Source organism: Leptonychotes weddellii, chromosome 5 (assembly GCF_054177405.1).
Source record: "Leptonychotes weddellii isolate Sample4059 chromosome 5, ASM5417740v2, whole genome shotgun sequence".
Taxonomy (NCBI): Eukaryota; Metazoa; Chordata; class Mammalia; order Carnivora; family Phocidae; genus Leptonychotes; species Leptonychotes weddellii.
In genome coordinates, this window is record NC_138373.1 from 8690157 (window position 1) to 8711525 (window position 21369).

The window sequence follows — 21369 nt, forward strand, 5'->3', positions numbered from 1 at the left end:
GACAGGGAACGCTGAGGCGCAAAGTGCAGGGACACCGGACGCTTCCACACCCGCAAGCCAACCATACCCGGCACCACATTCACAAATTGAAGGACAAACATCCTGCTCGTCTCATCTAACAAGACTCAACATCCATTCATGATAAAAGCTCACCAGAGCGGGTGTCGGGGGCACACACCTCAACATAATACAGGCCACATGTGAAAAGCCCACAGCTAACATACTCAGGGGTGAAAAGCTGAAAGCCCTTCCTCTAGGATCCAGAACAAGACAAGGATGCCCCCTCCTGCCCCTTTTACTCAACAGAACCTAGCCAGCACATCAGGCAAGATAAATAAGAGGCATCCAAGTTTGAAAGGAAAAACTGTACCTATTTGCAGATGACATATACAGAAAACCCTAAAAATTCCAACCAAAAAACTGTTAGAACTTTTAAGCAGATTCAGTAAAGCAGCAGGATACAAAATCCATATGCGAAAATCTGTTGTGTTTCTTACACACAGATGACAAACCATTAGAGGAGGTCACGGAGGTGATGTGGCCACCCGCCGGGGGCAGGACCTGGACAGTCCGGCTCCTCACCCCCGTCCCTGGGACGTGCATCCTGCTTGCCTTCCCCACTCCCCGAGGCTGCCCAAGGACACAGCCTTGAGAGAGCGATAGGGTGTAGAGACCATCTGGAAGGCAGGAGGCTGAACCCATGAAGACCTCTGTATAGACTCCGAAGATTCTGGCAGGTGGGCGTGGAGACGTCTTGCTTGCTGCCGCCCCAGACAAGCTTTCCAGTAAGTCCCCTTGCTTATGAAGTCTGCCCCCTACCTGTCCAGAGCGGCCTGCCTCTTTCTTGGTCGCTCCCTACCCTCCGCATCGCGGGGCCAGTTCAGATCGCACCCCGACCATGGGAGAGCCAGCCTGGAGACCAAACACATGGTCCGCGGGGGAAGTCCCCAGTTGGCCAGTGACCACTGTGTGGCGCGGGGTAGCCCCTACATCAGATGCTGGGGGACCCCTGCGTGAGTACGGGGACACCCCGAAAGTGCAGGCCACTTTAACGCGCTCGCTGGAGAAACTGCACGGATGGCCCTGCGGTAGAGCAAATGGGGGGGGCAAGGAGAGGGGAAGCGGAGGGCTTTGGACGGCTGAAGCACCCCGCACCGGCAGACCCCTAATACAAGAGCAAGCAAGAGCAGCCCCCCGATTCGGGCAACTCTCCTGACAAGAGGGTCTCCTCCCTCCGAGCTCGCGGACACGCTGCCAAGTTCCAGCTGAAGGCCGGGGGGAGCATCCCGCACAGCGATGGCTGCCCCAACTGCGCAGGGGCCGGAGAAAAAGAGCCACGTCCGCACACACCCTGCCGCCCTCCAGCAGGGGGCCTCCAGCGGGGGCTGCATGGCACGCTTACAGGAAGTGCAAGGTAGGTATGTCCTCAGATACTGGATTGTTCTAGCCTGCAGGGAGGCTTGGCCCAATGAGGGGGAACTTCCTGGGCATGCGGGACCCCAGGAATCTACAGAGAAGTCCAACAAATTCTTAGGGGGTTGGGAACGAGACAGGCCACCTGCACCCTGGTCTCTGAAAGCCCTGATAGGGCCATGTCACAGCAGGAAGGAAAGCGAGCTCCAGTCGGCCCCCAGCACGGGGTACGGGCTGCTCACAGGCACGCTGAGCCCACTTGTGCAACAGACATTCAGGTGCTGTGGGAGAGACCCATGACCAAGACGGAGCTCAAAAGGCCACCCCCAAATGACCGGAAAGGGTCTGGAGAATGGAACCTGGAAGCACATGGACTTGACCTCATTGCTGCGGGGGCCCCCAGCGGAACAGAGCGGTCAGCCTGTGGAAAGCCTTAAAACCTGAGCAACGATGCCCATCAAGAAAGTCTCTTGATGCTGCCAACTAGGCATCCTCCCCCTGCCCGAGAACAAGGGGTCTCTCTCTCCCCAGGACTAGGGAACACACCGGGTCTGGCATCCTACCAGGTGAAACTCTTAAGGGTGAATTCTACCTGAGGGCTAATCAAACCAGTGCTGAGGGCAAACGACCCGTCTGGAGAACCTGGGAGCCTGCCACCCCCTCAAAGAGTAACTGTCACACAATACACGCCACACAGGGACAGAGGAGAAACCCTCCAAGAGCGACACCAAGGGGGCACCATACGCCCTGCCCTGGCCCAAGCCTTGTATAGAAGTTCCCTTATTACTAAACCTGCCCCACGTCAATCTGGAGCGGCCTGCCTCTTTCTTCGTTCTCTCTCTGGCCTTGCCCTGTGCGTATGGGGGCTGGTTTTAGATTCTACCTGGAAGGCTCCCAAGGAGTTTGCAAACCAGCGTTATCAGAAAGAGAAATTAAGAAAACAATCCCATTTACACTTGTATCCAAAAACCCCAAAAAACTAGAAATAAATTCAACCAAGGAGGTGAAAGGCCTGTACTCTGAAACTGTAAGATACTGATAAAAGAAACTGAAGATGACACAAATGAAGACACTCCATGCTCATAGATTAGAATATTGTTAAAATGCCCATACTACCCAAAGCAGTCTACAGATCCAGTGCAATCTCTAGCAAATTCCAATGGAAATTTTACAGACACAGAACAATCCTAAAATTTGTATGGAACCACAAAGGACCCCGAGTAGCCAGACCAATCCTGAGAAAGCTAGAGATCTCACGCTCCCTGATTTCAAACTATATTACAAAGCTATAGAGATCAAAACAGTATTGGTACTGGCGTAAAACAGACACGCAGATCAATGAAACAAAACAGAGAGCCCAGAAATAAACCCATACTTATATGGTCGATTAATTTATGACAAAGGAGCCAAGAATATACAACAGGGAAAAAACAGTCCCTTCAATAATGGTTTTGGGAAAATGGAGGCCACGAGCAAAAGAATGAAACTGGACAAAGACAGTTTTTCCAAAGACAGATGGCCAACAGGTACACGAAAAGGAGCTGAACATCATGAGTCATCAGGGAAATGCACATCAAAACCACAATGAGCTCTCACCTCACACCTGTCAGAATGGCTATTACCAAAAAGACAAGAAACAACAAGTGTTGGTGAGGATGTGGGAAAAGGGAACCCTCTTGCACTGTTGGTGGGAGTGTAAACTGGTGCGGCCACTGTGGAAAACAGTATAGAGGTTCATCAGAAAATTAAAACTAGAGCTACCATATGATCCAGCAATTCCATTTCTAGGTATTTATCCAAGGAAAAGGAAAACACTAATTCAAAAAGATATCCAGACCCTGTTTACTGCAGATTTAGAATTGCCAAGACATGGAACAACCTAAATGTCAACTGTTAGATGAATAAAGAAAACATGTAACTATATACACACATGTGTGTACGTACACACGTGTACACACACAAATATTATTCAGCCACAAAAAATAAAATATTGCCATTTGCAACCACATGAATGGACCTTGAGAGTATTATGCTAAGTGAATATAAGACAAATGCTGTATGTTCTCACTCATATATGGACTCTCTTTAAAAAAAAACAAACAAAAAACCAACTCATAAATACAGAGAACAGATTTATGACTGTGGGGAGGGGAACTGCAAAAGGGGTAAAGGTAGTCAAAAGGTATAAAATCCCAGTTATAAGATACGTAAGTCCCAAGAATCTAGTGCACAACATGGTGACTATAATAAATACTGTACTGTATATTTGAAAGATGCTAAGAGATCTTTAAAGTTCTCATCACAAGAGGGGGCACCTGGGTGGCTGAGTCAGGGAAGCGTCTGACTCTTGATACGGGCTCAAGTCATGATCTCAGGGTTGTGAGATCGACCTGAGCCCTGCTTCGGACTCCACACAGGGTATGGAGCCTGCTTGAGACTCTCCCTCTGCCCCTCCCACCCCTAAAAAAAAGTTCTCATCACAAGAAAAAAAACTTTCTGTAATTACATGTAGTGATAAATGGTAGACTTATTGTAGCCATTATTTTGCAACATACACACATATCAAGTCATCACACTGTCTCCCTAAAATTAACGTTACATGTCAGTTATACCTCAGAAAAAAACAAAACCACCACAAAATAATCTAGTAATGTGTGTTTAAGCACACTGTTTTGGAAGGATTTCTCCTAAGTCTTGAATTTTGAATAAACAGGATTTAACAATTAAAAAAGAAGAAGGTGCAAAGTTCAGAGAGAAGATGAATTTAGTCCGGCACTCGCTGTGGCTGCGCTGAGGAACACTAAGGGTGGGAATACAGAGAGAAATCTAGACTAGGAGACATGAATCATCAGGGGAGAAACAGGAGTCAGAGCAAGAGAAATGGATACATTAGAAGAACGTAAGATGGAACTCCCAGGAGAATCAATGTTAAGGGATGGAGAAAGCCAGACCTTGGAAGGAGAGGGAGAAACTGCTGGAAAAGTACGAGAAAACCAGAGTGCAGTCACCACCACCCCTCCTCTCTCCTCCTCCAGATGCCTGTTTCCCAGTGGCCCCAAGGACCTCCCCAGAGAGGAAGGGAGCCAGGCAGGGTTCTCAGCTCACCTGGAAGCCCGACCCTGATAGGAGAAACCTTGCCTCTTGAAGTAATCAACTGCATCATCAAGGCTGGTCTTGAGAGTGTTCACCCGCACAAATCGAGGCACCTGGGAGGCTAGGAATCAGCAGTGAGTGAGCAGGATCGAGGCCCTCTCCTCTGAGAGCCCGAGAGCTACCCTCCTCCCAACAACTCCTTCCAGCTCACCTGTGCCAGGCCTGGATCCCACTTGCAACAGATCCTCGTTGCGGCTCACACGGCGCTGAACCTTGAGCCGGGCCAGCTCAGCCTTCAGCCTTGCCTGGTGCCGGTCCAGCAAAGGTTTCCATCGGCCCCCGCCCCCTCGGAAGCCTTTCCCCAACAACAACTCATACACTAGCACCTGGGGATGGGGAAAGAACGAGAAAAAACCCTAAGTATAGCGTCGGAACTGGAGGCGCTAACCAAGCCACTTATCGAGGCAGTAACAGGTTAAAGTGAGGTATTTTGCGCAAGACCACACAAAAGATTACCGGCAAACACGGGAGCTGAGCCATGTGTCTTGCTTCCCTGTCCCACACCGTCTCCCCAGGGCTGCTCACCAGCAGAGCCCCGGATCCTAACCCTCTTCCTTGTCAACACCACCCTTTTGTTTTAGCTAGAGTCCCCGCCGTGGCTACTTGGCAATTCTGTTCTTAATTTCCACACGAGGATCAAAGGTACAGCACTTTCATCCGACCTCAAATAATGACCCGGCTAGAGGCTGCTCATCCTCATTTCATAGAGGCGACTTGCTGAAGTCACGCCGTGGACCGTACGGCTCTGAGACCAGGTCCGGAGAGGCTCACAGCCCAGCCCCGCCCCCTGGCCCCGCTACCTTAGCCAGGTGCGGCCGCAGCTTCTTCTCGGCGCGGAGGAGGCCGGCGCTGGCGATCACGGCGTCCAGCACGGCGGAGTAGCGCTGCGTCTCGCACACGAGCGCGTACAGCTGCTTCACGTTCTGCGCGCGGCCGAAAGAACACCTGCTGAGGCGGGGGCCGGGCCGGCTGGCCCCCCTCCGCAGCCCCCTTCTCCCCCCGCGCCGGGCCCGAACCACGAACCCCGCTACCTGGAAGCTGCTGGCGTACACCAGCCCCTTGATGGAGCCCCGTCGGCTTTCCACACCCGCCAGCACAGACGCCGCCGTCGCGTACAGCGCCATGCTTCGCTCCCACGCGCCTTTACGGCTCTGTCGCGAAGCACGCCCGCCTCGGTACCGCCCTGTCCGCCCGCACTTCCGGGTCAAAGGGCACGGAAGTTCCGACCCGGAAATCCCAGTGCCCTTCCAGGGCTCCCAAGGCCTGTGTGAGGTGGAGCGCTGGGAGAGCGTTTTCTCCTCCTTTTCGTACCTCTTCCCTTTTTTTTCTTCCACTCTTTGCCAGTCAGATAGGCAATGGGATTTTCCTGCTGTTTTAATTTGTTATAGAGCTTGAATATTTTGTGTTTATTGATCCTTTGCATTCTAACACGTTGTCTTTTGGTCACTCTTCTACCATCTCTTAGTGTCCTTTGTATATTAACAATATATACCTCATCTTAGGTATATTTTTCTACAGTTGACTGTTGCTTTTTAATGTGGCTTATTTTGGACGTGTTTTCATTTTTTTAAATTATGGTTTCTGCCTTTGATGTCATACTTAGAAACCTCTTCTTCACATCTTTACAAATAGCAATCACTATGCCTTCATTTTTTCACACTTAAATCTTTTAACAGTTTAGAATTCAGTTTGGCACGTCTTGTGAGGAAGAGTGCTTTGTTTCCAAACGGCTGGCTTTTCGTGCATTGTAATAATTCATTTATAGGAAAGTTTCTCCAGCTGACCTCTGGGAGAACAAGGATTTTGTAGGATTTGCCTCTGTCCCCAGCATCCATGTGGTTACTGATACACATTGAGTAAATCCAGTACATGTGTACTTTAAGCATTCAAGTAGACAGGCCTCAATGGACCAGAATACTCCTGCCTGTACACTCTCTGTATTGCCAACAGCACATCAGCAAGCATTTTGCAAGGGAACTGACTCTAGTCTATATCAGAATTGTTTAAACGTTTAATCCAGTCCTGTGGCTCTAGGTTGGTTAATAGTGATCTTTGAGTGGAAACCCCACCCCCAACTGAGTAACATCTATTTTATTTTCACAGCACCTGTTCCATATGTAGTTATGATTTATTCTCTAGCTGTCTCCAAGAGGGCAAATCCTGTTTGACACTCATTTATCCGTGCCTCCTAAACCAGTGTTCTTCTTACAGTAAGGACCTAACATCTGTTGCACGAGTGAAGAAGTGAATGAATGGAGCACAAACTGGTATGGACAGCTGGACAGCCAGCTGTGCCAGTTAACCCATCCTAAAACAATCCCAATCCCCACTCCTTCAGGTGAGTGGTTAACAAGTGCATCAATATTAATAAAGTCCACAGTTGACTCAGATTTTCTTAGCTTTTACCTAATGTCCATTTTCTGTTCGGAAGTCTCATCTAGGACACCACGTTAAATTCAGTTGTCACGTCTCCTTGACTGTGACAATTTCTCAGACTTTCCTGATTTTTGATGACCTTGATGGTGTTGAGGAATCCTGGTCAGTGTTTTGTAGAATGTCTCTCATTTGGGATTTTTCTAAAATTTTTTTTCTCATTATCAGATTGGGCTTATGGGTTTTTGGAAGACTACAGGTAAAGTACCATCCTCATCAGATCACATCAAGGGCATATAGTATCAACATGACCTTCACTGTTGATGTTAACCTTGATCACCTGGCTAAGATTCACACTTCTCCACTGCAAACTAGTCTTTATCCCTCTGTTCCCTCTGGAAAGAAGTCACTATGCACAGCCCACCCTTTAAGGAGTAGGGGATTATACTCTACCTCTTTGAGGGCAAAGTAGCTACATAAATTATTTGGAATTCTTCTGCAGAATGCTCTCGTCCCAGATTTATTTAATTAGCCAATCATTTATCAGTATGGACTCATGGATATTTACTTTATACTTTGAGTTGTAATCCAGTACAGGTATCCTCTTTTTTTTTTTTTTTTAAGTATGCTCCACACCCAGTGTGGAGCCCAATGTGGGACTTGATCTCACCACCCTGAGATCAAGACCTGAGCTGAGATCAAGAGTTGGATGCTCGACTGAGCACCCAGGCACCCCTATCCCCCCTTTTAGAAAGTTTGCATTACACCACTTCACTTTTACGAAAGACCTAGAGTAGTACCTGTTTTTGTTAACTGAAAGAAATCCTAAGAGGATTTTCACTTTTATGAAAAAAGGGGAAAAGTAAAAATAGTATTGTTTTGCCGCAAGCCCTTGTAGAGGCAGCACGCACCCCAGTGAGAGTGACGCTGCCACGCTCCTTCCCCAAGATCTACAAACGCAGCATCTCAGCATCAAGCCTCCGTAGCTCTGAACTGTGCTTTATCTCGATTGACTGTGTGCATTCATTTGCAAGGTTTATCCAAAGGTAAGAAAAGCTTAAAAGCAGTTAATTTGGGGGGTCTGGTAGCACTAAAAAATGTTTCCATATAAAGTAATGGTAATTGCTGATTCTCATTACTCCACTTCAGCTAATGACAGATCTCACAGAAACACTCTACTTTCTGATAGCGGGGAAACCTGTACTGTTTTATTTTGTCGCTCACATTTTTCCCATTTTGGCCACTAGGAGTGCTTTCAATGGGCTCCCATGTCCCTTTGAAAGGCCTCTATTATTGTAGGGGTTTTGCACACCTTTGTTTGTGAGTGCTTCCTGGCACTCCAAGCGGCTTATGGCTCAGGGTATTTCCTGCCCCAGTCCTAGAACCAGCTATTTCTCCAAGGAGCCCTGCTTCCTCTTCATTGGAGAATGGCTATTAGGAGCCAAGATGTGGACACTAGGTGACCTGTGCCTTAAAATGTCTAATACGTGACCCCTAGAAAACTTCAACCTACACATGTGGCTCATGTATTTCTGTAGGACAAGTTGTAGCCTCCTCTATCCTAAAAATGCCTTCTTTTAATCCCACCTTCTCTCAAACTCATGACCCAGTTTTCTTCCCTTCCCCGTCCAGCTGCTTAAAACAAGAATCAGCAGTGATTGCCTTTACTTCTTCCTCACATACTATGTAACCCCCTGAAGTCTGTCTCCCATGCTAGTCCACAGACATGGCTTCCTCCAAGGCCACCAAGAATCTAATATTCCTCAGGCCTTTCCTGCTGAGGCTGGGTTTTCACGGCACTACGGGGCACACCTTCTCTGTTGGAAAGCTTTGGCTTCCATGATCTTTGCTGCTGGCACTCCCTCCCAGTTCTCTATCATTTCTACAGTTCTTTGGCAACGTTGTCTAAGCTGCTTCCTTAAGTTCTGCTGTTCCATCCTCTGACCTCCTTTCTGTCAGCTAGTATTTTCTCCCTGGGCAGACTCTCCCACTCCCACGCTGTCATTACTACAGAACAAAGTTAATATACACTAAGATAGTATCAGTGGTCCTCCATGGTCTAGCCTCCACCCCCTCTGCAGGTCCAGCTCTGGCTGCAGCATCTCTCCGTGGACTAGACCCCCAAAAACTCTTCTCCTCTGCCTGTATTCCACTTCTTTCAGCTTAAATGCCAACTCCACATAATGAACTGCTCTTTCATCTGCCTTCTCCATACTGAATGGATCTTTTGGTTGCAAGCACAAACACTAACTCTGGCCAGCCAAACAAGAGGGGATTTACTAAGTTGAGTGCAGACATATGCCACTGTGTCTGTCAGCAGCTGGCGGGGGCAGAGGTGAGCACACAATGGTAGTTGAAGTGATCTTAAAGAAGGACGTATTTATGAAAGGATGGTCAGAGTTAAGGGAAACTAGAGGTGGTGCAGTACTTGGGGCTGGTGACAGCACTGCTCACTGCCAGGCCTGAAGGAACAAGGGAGAGGAACAGAGGAAGGGGCCACCTGCCAAGGATCTTCAGATGAGGAAAGCTGCAAACCCACAGCCCAGCAGGCAGGAAACCAGAAAAATAAGTACCTTGAATTCCCTTTCCTGCCCTTGGATCTCCTGCCAGTCCCTCCCATCTGCTAAACCCAACAGGAAGCCAGAGGGCTTTGCATTCCACTGGGGCCAGTCTCCCAGGACAGAGAACAGGGTGGAGAAGGGAGGAGGGAGGGAGAGTGGATATAGAGGGCCACAATCTTCAGCCAAGTCATGGAATTGAGGAGCTGCATAACCAAAAACCAGGTCTGCAAGGTGTCAAACACACAGCAACCAAGGCCAAGGCCCAACAGATTCAGCCGGTAAAGATACAACAAGCACCTTTTGATTCAGACAGCTTATTACTTACATAGGCAGAAGATTAGCCAAAGGTGCCAGCTCCACATGGTCCTTGTTGCACACAACAGAAGGAGGACTACAACGAGGGTTGGGGGATTTCCCATTGCTGGGAAGCCAGTTCTAGGTGCAATTAAGCTGTTTTATAGGCTACAGCTCTGCTCAGAGGGAGGCGGCGCAGAAAGTTTCATGCTTATCAGATCTTGGTAGGTGACCTGTCCTGACAGTCTCCCATGGGATAAGGTCAGTGCCTCACAAACCTCCCATTCTCTCGGGTTCCTAGAGGATCACTTAGCTTGCAGGTCAAGCCTCTGCCTGTGTGGCCAATGTGGGTAAGTGCCAAGGCACCAGGACAGAGTGGTTCCCCAGAGAAGTAGCTCAGGCAACTCCAGGCAACTGTGAGCTCAGTGGCACAAGGCTGAGGAGCTTCTCTCTAAAACACTAGGTCTCAGATGACTCAGCCCCAACCATTCTCTTCCAACTTTCAAATTCTTGGGAGAGAATTCAGCTGTCCCAGCTTTGGTCTGGACGGACACCATCAGCTGTGGCCAGGGGCAGACTCGCCATGAACAGACTGAGGCTCTGGGCCCGCTCCCACGTGTCCAGCAGCTTTCAGGGATAGGCCACGTCCGTCTGGACCCTACTTGCTTCTGCTCTGAAGAAGTGTTATTTCCATAACAACCAATGGAGAGGGAGATCAAGAGAGGTCTTTGAAGACAGCAGTAACAGAGTGATTGATGTGACTCTAACCACAGACCAGCCAGCCCAGAGTTGAGGGGACTTCTGGCTGACCAGAGGTTGGAGCTGCTTTTAAAGACCTGAGCATAAAACAGTATGTATGCACAGCAGTTAATGTTTGCAAATAATTTAAAGATAGCGTCACATTTATTATCCTTAAGTTCACAATGACAAAGAGAAATTATGTGTGGGAATGTTTCCACCTTCTGTTAAAAGAGTAAGCAGAAAGCATGGTTAGCAGGGATCAAGGGAAGCCTATCTTAACCCATGGACACCAAGGCCTGGTTCTGCTGGTTAATAAGCAGCTGAATAACCTGGCAAAAAGGTTAATAAATATGCCCCTGGCTGACAGGGAAGGGATTAGAGTCCTTTTCTTATCATTAGGTGTTTCCAGGAACACACAGGCACGAAGACCTTCCCAAACAGTAAAGAACCTCATCTCTGCTCGCTGAACCCAGCAGACCCACCAGCAACCCTACAGCTTGATGGGCTGTGGGGGGGTGAGGTGGGCAGGCCCGCTGGGCAGGGGCAACACCATAGGCAGTGCATTGCTGCCCCTTTCGTGCCAGCATGTGTCCAGGATGGGGTAGAGCTTGCCCTGGAAGTCAGCCTGGAATGTGTAGAGCAGCCGCAAGTCATCGGGGCGGTCAGCATCAAAGAAAGTGAGCTCTCCGTGCTCATAGTGCAAGTAGACGCCGATGCGGTGGGGGTGGCCGGCCACAGGCAGGGGCACCCGAGGGCAGCCAAAGGCCTCATACACCCGGCCCTCCTTCAGGCCAATGAGCCACACGCCGTTCTCTGGGGACTTGCTCAGCTTGCCCTTGCGACTCACTGTGCCCTTGATGACCCCCAGGCGCCAGTCGCTCTTGTTGCCCACCACCACCTCCCAGTAGTGACGGCCCCAGGAGAAGCCCCGACTGGCCAGGACGCAAGTACTGTAGTCAAAGCGCTCGGGTTGGCTGGCACGCCGCTGGGCCAGAAGGCCGCACTGCACCACCGTGTTGCCCTTGGAGAGTTCCAGGAGGGGGTGGGCGGTGGCAGGGTCTAGCTTGAGGGACTCCGGGGCTAAGAAAGATCAAAGAAGTGTTTTCAAGCTACACAGAAGGCAGCACACCCTGCCACAAAGGAGTCTGATTGGAGGCCCTGAGCTCCTCAGGGGAGAAACTGCAATGGCCTCATCCCTGTATCCAAGGGGCCTTCTAAGAAGGGGCCAGGCCCAGAAGAGGCAACCCTAAGGATGCTTGCTGAATGCATGAACAATTCCTGAAGCATGGAAAAAAACGGGATCGCTGTGAGGGAGGCATTCTGGTTAAGGAAAAGGGCGTGCACTCGGGGCGCCTGAATGGCTCAGTCCATCAAGTGCCCGACTCTCGATTTCGGCTCAGGTCATGATCTCAGGGTGTGAGAGATCAAGCCCTGGGCTGGGCTCCGCGCTTAGTGGGGAGTCGGCTTGGGATTCTCTCTCCCCCTCTACCCCTCCCCCAACTCAAGCGCTCACTCTTTAAATAAATAAAATCTTTTTTAAAAATTAAAAAAAAAAAATTACACAACTTGTCTTTGGCCAGTAAGAGTTGGACCTGAGCTTGAGCCCGGGGTGTCTGGTGGAACCCCAAAGCCATGCTCTCACCATAACCCACGCAAACAACCTTCCAGTCTTCTGCGCCCACCCTGCAGGGCAGCCCTCAGGAAAGAGAACAGGCTGGAGCCTTACCTGGCAGAACTTTTCGGAAGAGCCTCTTCCACACAGTCAACTTGATGTCAGCCTGGTGGAGGCCTGGCTTGAAGGAGATGGGGCTGAAGGTGCCTTCCAAAGGCCGGGCCTGCTGGAGCTCTGCTCTGAGGGTGACGGTTCACCATGATGGCGGAGCTGCACACCAACCCCACCCCTTCACCCTTACACAAGTCCAACAAGCCAGTCGCAGCTCAGAAGACTGTGTGCTCAAGATGTTTGTCATTTCCTTCCCTCCACCCCACTCTGAGTGCCTGCCCCCTTCCTAGAAGGGGAAACACTCTACATCAGATCAGGTCCGAGACCAGCAGCATCACCTGGGAGTTTGCTAGAAATGCAAATTTCTCAGGTCCCACCCCAGACCTGCTGAATCAGGAAGTGATTACTAGAGCCCAGCGATCTGACGTAATGAGCCCTCCATGTGGTCCTGATACACACTAACGTTTGAGGACCCCTGCCCTATATTGGGTGACCCTGGCCCCTAGCCACAGCTGGAGTGGACACCTGCTCCCAATCAGCTTCACTGTCCATTCATTTAAACCAATGTTCCTAATGCAACTGTCCTTAAGACCAAAGAAAATTTGAAAAAACAAGGAGACTCACAATCAGGGTCTGAGGAAGGCCAAGGAACTGCATGGTTGTTCATTTGTTGAGACTGGAACATGGATTCAATCCCTTCCCACAAACTATGGTTCAGGATTCATGGCCCCTCATTCTGGCTCTTACCTCTCCCATTCATTGCCCGTTCTGCCCTGCATCATACAATAAATACCCCAGTCCCACACCTTACTTCACCCTTTCACGTGACCATTCCCCACTCTGCTTGCCTGGTCAACACCTGTCCTCTGCCCTAAGCTCGTCCATCTATGCATCATCTTCGCCCATTCCCCCCACCTGCAACCCCAGTCACCTTCTCCTGTTATTTCTGTAGCTCGTGTGAACTTCTTTGGTTTTAGGTACCCACAGTGATGTAACCATAGTTCACCATCTGCCGCCCACCAGTCTTTGAGACCCTTAAAGGCAGGGGCATGACTTTCATCTGTGTTCCCTGGGCTCAGTACAGAGCCAGATGTGGGCAGCTGCTGCCAAGGCACTGGTACAGCCGAAGGCAGGAAGTGGTGGAGAGGAGCCACCAGATCCAAGCTGAGAGCTCCCTCCAAGGTTATTACCTGGAGGCCATGGAGTGATACTTCTGCAAGACAAAACAGGATGGTTGAGGCATGAGGAAGACTCTTGGGACCTGGGGGCCTCGGCATGGGGGGCACTCCCTTGTCCACTCACCCGGATGAACTCATGGTGACTCTCATTACTGAACTGCTCCAGCACGTGCTCGACCTGGACCAGCCGCTCCTGACTGCCCTGGGCCTGCTCTAGCTGCATGTCCAGGGAGGCCACAAGGCCACGGGTATGACCCTCCAACCCCTCCAGGCAGCGGGCCTTCTCCTCATCCACCAGGTGGTGCAGCTCCTGGAACTCACGACGAATCACCCAGCTGAAGACATCAGATTCATTCTGGGACAAAGAGGAACTGATCACAGCTGGAACCTCGGCCAGAACTGCCTGGCTGTGGCTGACGTTGGTGTCCCTAGGCCCTGGCAGCTTAGGCCTTCCTGGGCCTCCAACTGGAGATGGTTCTAGTAGTTGAGTTGCAGGGCTGACTCCTGCCCAGTGTTCACACTGTGCCTGGGCATCCCACATGTGGCCATGGGGAGGGCAACAGAGGCAGGGGAGAGACTGGCCCCCAGCTCCCATTTCAAACACAGTGGCTCTGCTATTGCTTTGTCACTACTGGGAGGTGGTGGTGGGTAATATTGCTATTAAATGTGCATATCAGATTTAGCTTTAGTACAGGATTCCGCAACTGAAAAAAGTCTGCAAGGCCCTGGGAAAGCACACTTTAGACAGCCAGGATTCCGTGTCTGACCCTGAGTTCAGCCTCCACTGGGCAGGGGTAATGCCGTCTCCCTCTGAGGGTGGGGAGGTTAATGGAGAAGACTCTCAGGGGACACTGGCCTCCGGCTCCTGTTTCACAACTGCCTGCAGGGCCCAGGCTCCAAACCCTCCTGGACTGTATGGATGGAGCTTTCTGGGATTTGTCCTGCATACCTGACCACCCCCCAACCTGCACTTACACGCAGGCAGGTGGAAGAATGTTGTTTGTGAGACTCATGCTGCATGAGTGACCTTGGGAGCCTGATGAGTGGACATTAGCTGGCCTCCAGGTCAGAACTGGCCCTTCTGGTCTGGATGCCAAGAGCTGTAAATCTTGCCTTACATCCACTCTAGCTCCAGGCTGGGCTGGCCCCCCAGAATGGAATCTGGGAGAAGGGGCAAGCACACCCAGCACAGGCTCCTTGAATATGTAAAGACATGATAACGCAGGAATGCAGCTCGCTCCAAACTGCACATAGGCAAACACATGTTTAACTTCATTTGCCCTATAAATACGGTCCTTATGGGGATGGTCAGTTGGAAATCTCACCTGAGGGGAGGATGCTTGACCCAGGCCTCTCCATCGGGACTCCAGCCTGGCCGTCTCCATGGAGCTCCCCCAGCTAATGAGGCTGGATGTTGTAAGTACCCGATTTGATGTAACTCTGTTTTATTCTCCTTTACTGCTTACTATTGCCCTCATCTATACGCAGATTTCCCTTTTCTTCTTTCTGATTCTATTACATTTTTATACTATCAATAAAGTGTTTTTTCTCCTCCAAAACTGAGTACAGCTGCCGTGAATCTTTTTTTCAGAACACCTCCCAGCCCCAGTGTACCTGTCACTCAGGAAAAGCAGAAAACCACCAAGCCTTTCCACACCTCTGCTCCGAGGTACCGGGCGGGCACCAGACTGTCAAGGTCAAATAGACGTAGAGAGCAGGAGAGTCATGCCCACACTTTGAGCTGTTTACCTCTGGGACTTAGGTTCTGTGTTATCTCATTACCAAGGACAAGAGGGACACAGCCAACTTGGACAGAGTCCTAACAACTGAGTTGATTCCCCTGAGGCGATTTGCCCTTTCCCCCACTCCGCCCTGGAATGCTTTGAATTCTGGCTTTGTATGAAGGTATGGATTTCTGTAAAGAACAAATCAGAACTGGGCTCCGTAGGAAAGGGAAGGTGGCCAGCCCCAGGGTAAGGGTACAGAGGGAAAGTGCACTCACAACAATCCGGGTCCTGTTGTTCACCAGTTTGGCAATATGCTCATCCACCTTCTTCTGCTCCTGCTTCAGGTCAGAGATGAGAGCCGCTAGGTCCTCCTGGAGGCAATGTACCATGGCCTCATGAGTAGCCGACCCCTTCACCGTTTCAGCTCCTTGGGACCAGCCCTGGGCTTCACCCTTCCAGGGAGCATCCTTTTTTTTTTTTTTTTTTAAAGATTTTATTTATTTATTTGACAGAGAGAGACACAGCGAGAGAGGGAACACAAGCAGGGGGAGTGGGAGAGGGAGAAGCAGGCTCCCCGCAGAGCAGGGAGCCCGATGCGGGACTCGATCCCAGGACTCTGGGATCATGACCTGAGCTGAAGGCAGTCGCTTAACCAACTGAGCCACCCAGGCGCCCCCAGGGAGCATCCTAATGGCCACAAGCACTCTCAGTGGAACCAGGGAAAGAGCTACCCGGGTACTCTTGACTCCAAAATAGGTTAAGATTATTCAAGAATATTCCACATTGAGGGCAGGAATTACCCAGACAGAAAAGGATCTCCAGGTCATCCCTCTTCAGGACATGGAGATGGACGCTAAACATTGTCCACCTGGAAGGCACCACACAACATCCAAGAGGGGCGATAACCAGTCTGAAGCCAACACTCCCTGAATGGAATGCTGGCCATTGGGTACCCACCAAGTAAACTCTCTGGTCACCAGCAGGTCTAGAATCAGTGGGCATTTGATCAAGATATCACAAAAAGGATGGCCCCAAGGAAGGCCAATGGTGCATACGGTTGCCCCACTTATACCTGGGGATTCCCCACTCCCTATAAAGACCTGAATCCTTCCCTGGCAGACTCGGGCCCAGCCTGGATTTGGGGCCTCCCCAGGCTGAAGTAAACTCCCTTCTCCTGGGCTTCCCTGGCCCCAAATCTGACAGAGTCTTAAGGGTTCAACCAGGACCACCTAGACCCCCAAACAGCTGCACTACTTAAAGGGAGCCCTGCTGGTTTGTGCCCATGGAGCATACACAGTCTCTGGCTTAGATAGTTCCCAAACAGAAATCAGCGGCAAGAGGGGCACCTGGCTGGCTCAGTTGGAAGAGTATGTGACTCTCGATCTCTCGGTTGTAAGTTCAAGCCCCACACTGGGTGCAGACATTACTAAAAAATAAACTTAAAAAAAAAGAAAGAAACCAGCTACAAAAGCCTTTCAGGAAAGGAGCTGATTAAAGAATAAAGCCACTGCAGGGGTAAATGGACACAGGGTCTTGCTCTGGATAATGAGGCATCAGAAGATCTCATAGCAACCCAAGAACAGAATTCTAGTGGTAACTCTCCTGAAGCAGAGAGAGATGAGATTAGTTCTTTCCCTCTTTCTCCGTCAAACTGGGTCACTGGGAGAAGAAAAAAAAATCATGCAAATAAATAACCTCAAGATCTCAGTCAATAGGAGGAAAACAGGAATGCATAAAATGGAACCTAATAAAGGAACACAATTTTGTTGCATCACAGAGAAGAGTCTTGGGATCACAAACACCCACATCTAAAACCAGGACCCAAGCAGTCCCAGGCTCTAAGCCAGAAATGATGAGCGAGCTCCTGTGTGTTTCCTTCTCTCCTGGGCTAATAAAACACAGGCTCAATTTCATTGCACTGCAATTTGGCTTCCTCCTCCTGTGAACTCCACTAAAACTACTCTTGCCAAGATAATCAATCCTTACTGCTAAATCTAACAGACGCTTTCCAATCCTCAGCAGCATTTCACACAAGTGATCTTGTTCTCATTAAAAAGCACTGTTCTGATTTCTAGGAGGCCATATTCAGCCAGTGTTCCTACTCTCTCTGTTGATTCTTTCTGTCCCTTTTGGGGTGCTCTATTTACCTGAATCTTAAACCCTCGTGCTCCTTGGTGGCATCATCCGTGTCTTCCCTACCACATTGCAGGCTCTCCTGGTTGGTCTTCTCCACTCCTGCAGCTTCAATTACCACCCATATGTAATTACTCCCAGTCTCTTACCCCCCAGCCTCACTCTCCAGTCCACCCTCCGGCAGAGTGCTTGGACCACATCAGGACTCTGCTTAAAACTCTCCAGTGCCCCCCCTCAACCAGGATGGTCCTCTGAATAAACTACAAATCCCTTCACATGTCACACAAGCCTTACTATGACCTGGCTTCCACTTAGCTAACTCTCCCCTGAGCTTAAAAGAACAACTTACGATTTCTTAAATATCTTTCCCTCCTGATCTTTTGCAAGGCTGTCTTTATACAGGGAATGCTTTCCTCCCCTTCTTTTCCTACCAACTCCTCCTTGTGGGTCAGGTCTTGGTTCAGCAGTCCACTTCCTCCAGGAAACCTTCCCTGACCACCCGAGACCATGCCGGAGCTATATTTGAGGTGGTCTCCCCATTGCCTGTACTTAACCCTGACAGTAGCACCCTCTCTGCCAGACTCCCAGGCTGTGGTAAACCTCTTGCCCACTATTGTACTACAGGCTTTAGCACAACACCGAGTACACGTTAGGTGCCGAGTAAACGTCTGTGGGCAAGAGGGGCTGGTGGATGGCTGGGCTGGCCCTGTGCACGTTTCATAGTTGTCTTCCAGGACTGAAGAAGCAAAGAAATGCTGCCCAGGGCACTCAGCCAAGAAATCCCTGGAACTCTGCCTTCAGATCTTGATGCTCTTTCTCTTTCCCACCCCTATCACCTGTATTTTGTCATTCCTTACCTTTACTCTCCCTCCCTCCCAAACACTATGCCAGGTACCCTCTAGCAATTCACTTCCAAGAATCCTTCCTGCCCTTCTTTGATCTGTTTTGCAATGGAAAGAAAACCGGCCACAGTCAGAGTCCTTGCTCTGCCAGTGACAAGCTGTATGACCTTAGGTAAGACCCTTACCTTCTCTGAGCCTGTTTCCTCATTTGTAAAGTACAATGATAACCCCAACCCCTTCGTAAATCTTAGATCAACATATTCACCAAAGAGAGTATCATCATCATCATTCACCTTAAATGATGACCTGCTAGATCTGAGGCAAAAGTCCACGAGAACAGGAATCCACTGTTTCTGCAAATACGCTTTGAGCTTTTACTTACATGCTAGGCATGGCTCTAGGCATGAAAATACCCGAGGAAACAAAACAAAGTCCTTGCCCTCATGCATCGTCTGGGGAGCGCTCAAAATATGAATGAGAGCTACAAAGAAAAACCGAGCAAGGGAAGGGGCTAGCACTTGACAAGGGGCTCTCCATCATGCAGGTCAGTAGGCCCCAGCACCTGGAGATTGGAACAGCTGCACAAAACATGATGGATGGATGCATGCTCTATGAGCTCTGCTCCAGGACAGGGCTGGAGGGAACTGGCATCCTGGCCTGGGACCCTTCTCTGCCAGACAATGGTGCCAGAGAGGGTAAGAGCTAGGCTCGGTGTGTCCCCGCAACCCACCCCCCCAGCAGCCTCACTGCCCACCTTCATGCGGCTGTAGACAGTGGAGACAGGCGTGACGCGGTGATGCTGGTGGGAGCCCAGCAGGCCACAGAGGCCACAGATGAGCTCCTGGTCCCTCTCACAGAAGAGGCTGAGCGGGTTCCGGTGGTGCTCACAGACCTTGGGCTCTGGGCCCCCAGGGAACTGTAGGGCTTCAATCACCCGTGCCAGGGAGACATTGGGCGGGGAGCTGCTGCTATCCACCTCCTGTCGGCACACTGGGCAGCGGAGCTCCGAGTCCAGGTGGCGGGACAAGGACACCAGGCAGCCCTTGCAGTAGGAGTGGCCACACTGCAGCATCATGGGCTCCTTGAAGACCTCCAGGCAGATGGGGCACTGAAGGCGGTCCTCCAGCTCAGGGACACTCACCTGCCACGCCATCCACGGTGCCCGGCTAGAAGAGAGGGCAGCTTACTCAAACCTGCTCCCTCCACCCCCTGGGGCCCCAACCCCTGGCAAGTGCCACTGGAAATCAGAGTGCCTTAGGGTCTCCAGTCCTGGATTCCAATCTCAACCCCTATGACCTTGGGTCTGTTTTCTGTCTCTAAAACAAAGGGCTTAATTGTGGGGAAACGCACTTGGAAACATAGAATTCTATATTTTTCACTCAGATTTGGAGGTAAACACAGAAAGGGCCGTCTGCAAGGTCATGTGGAGTGACACCAACAATGTGCTCTCAGCTGCATGGACCCAGCAATGGGCAGCAAAAACAAGCAAAGGTCCTTCCCATGTTCTAGATCAGTTCTCAAACTGGTGAGCAACTATTGGAAGCACAGTTAAAAGAGATTCCTGAGTCACCCCTTCACACATTTTCAGTGAGCCCCAGAAATCTACATTTATAACAAACACCCCCCAGATCATTCTAAAGCAGAGACTGCTGGTCCGGAGAGCCTGAGACCCTGTGAAAGCTGACTGGCACTGAGAGAGAAGAAGCACCAAGGTAGAAGTTGGCAGCAGACCTAGGGAGAGCCCCCACAATGAACTACCTGCTTTCTCAGAATCTGCAGAGATGTCCAACAGATCTGCTCAGTTTTTTCTTCTCCCCAGGATGGGCAGAGGCACTAAGAGGCATGGGGACTGCAGCTGAACGCATGCTTCACCCTTAGTCTCTGCCCCTTTCCTCCTCCTCTTTCCCAGCAACACCCCCATGTCCTCAAGGTCGCCCAGAATCAGGTGGAAACTGGGCCACATCACGGGACTGGGGAGGCAGCCTCCTTTCGGCCAGCAACACTGATAATTCCAACATGCAGGTGCTCACCTTGGCCATGCTTTAGGGAAGGTGGGGGAGACTGAGTGGGCCCCCAGCCACACCTTACAGACCCCAAACAGGAGTGGACTCATGCTTCGACACAATTCTTTCTGAATCTATTTTTGAAGGTATTTTTATACAATGTTTTGAGATAGGAGTTCTACAAAGGGCACAAATCTTAACTACATGCTTGATGTACACATTACACGTGTATACTCACTCTCAACATAATGTTTCTAGCACCCAGAAGGCACTCTATGTGCTCCCCAGTAAGAACCCCCTAACAAGGATAGCTACTAACCTGATTCTAACCATCGTAGATTAACATAGCCTGGTTTTGAATTTCAAATAAACAGAATTACCTAGTATGTGCTCTTTTGTGTCTCACTTCCTTTACTCAATATTATTGAATTATGAACATTTTGTATAAAGTCTATCAGAGATTTAGAAGTTCAGTGACATTTCTTTATACAGTCAATAAACATTATAGTCTTAACATACTATGGGAGTGTGGTAAAAATTACTGATTAGAAAAAAGGTGAGAGTGGGTCTCTCGGAGTGTTAAGAAACAAGAGCTCTGGGGTGCCCGGGTGGTTCAGTCAGTTAAAGTGTCTGCCTTCAGCTCAGGTCATGATCCCAGGGTTCTGGGATCAAGTCCTGCATGGAGCCTGCTTCTCCCTCTGTCTGTATATTCTCTGTCTCTCTCTCTGACAAATAAATAAATAAAATCTTAAAAAAAAAAAAAAAGAAAGAAAATGAAACAAGAGCTCTAAGGGTGCCTAGGTGGCTCAGTCGGTTAAGCCTCTCTTAGTGTTGGGTCAGATCATGATCTCATGGGTCCTGGGATCAAGCCCTGGTCTCACACTCAGCATAGAGTCTGCTTGGGGATTCTCTCCCTCTGCCCCTCCCACACTCGCATGCGCCCTCTCTCTAAAAATAAATCAATCTTATTTTTATTTTTTTAAAGATTTTATGTATTTGTCAGAGAGAGAGAGATAGCACGCATAAGCAGAGGGAATGGGAGACAGAGGGAGAAGCAGGCTCCCTGCTGAGCAAGAAGCCTGATGCAGGCCTCAAACTCTGGACCCTGGAATCATGACCTGAGCTGAAGGCAGACATTTAACCGACTGAGCCAGCCAGGCATCTCAATAAATCAATCTTAAAAAAGGAAAGAAAGAAAGAGGAGTATCTGGGTGGCTGTTGGTTAAGC

General features: G+C 49.9%; 2 protein-coding genes across 2 annotated transcripts; both read right to left on the bottom strand.

Annotated features, from left to right (window-relative positions):
* Window positions 1-2062: 2062 nt before the first annotated feature.
* NSUN5 (NOP2/Sun RNA methyltransferase 5) lies at window positions 2063-5755 on the bottom strand. Its single transcript, XM_081819523.1, has 4 exons — window positions 5598-5755; window positions 5367-5489; window positions 4718-4892; window positions 2063-4627 (listed from the first exon to the last, which is right to left on the bottom strand). The coding sequence occupies exons 1-4, from the start codon at window positions 5688-5690 to the stop codon at window positions 4515-4517; spliced, it is 504 nt and encodes a 167-aa protein (XP_081675649.1). The 5' UTR covers window positions 5691-5755; the 3' UTR covers window positions 2063-4514.
* Window positions 5756-10678: 4923 nt separating this feature from the next.
* TRIM50 (tripartite motif containing 50) lies at window positions 10679-20033 on the bottom strand. Its single transcript, XM_081819484.1, has 7 exons — window positions 19897-20033; window positions 18893-19304; window positions 15439-15534; window positions 13561-13791; window positions 13449-13471; window positions 12262-12386; window positions 10679-11615 (listed from the first exon to the last, which is right to left on the bottom strand). Exons 2-7 carry the CDS (start codon window positions 19289-19291, stop codon window positions 11026-11028), a joined length of 1464 nt encoding a protein of 487 aa, XP_081675610.1. The 5' UTR covers window positions 19292-19304; window positions 19897-20033; the 3' UTR covers window positions 10679-11025.
* Between the last annotated feature and the right edge of the window lie 1336 nt (window positions 20034-21369).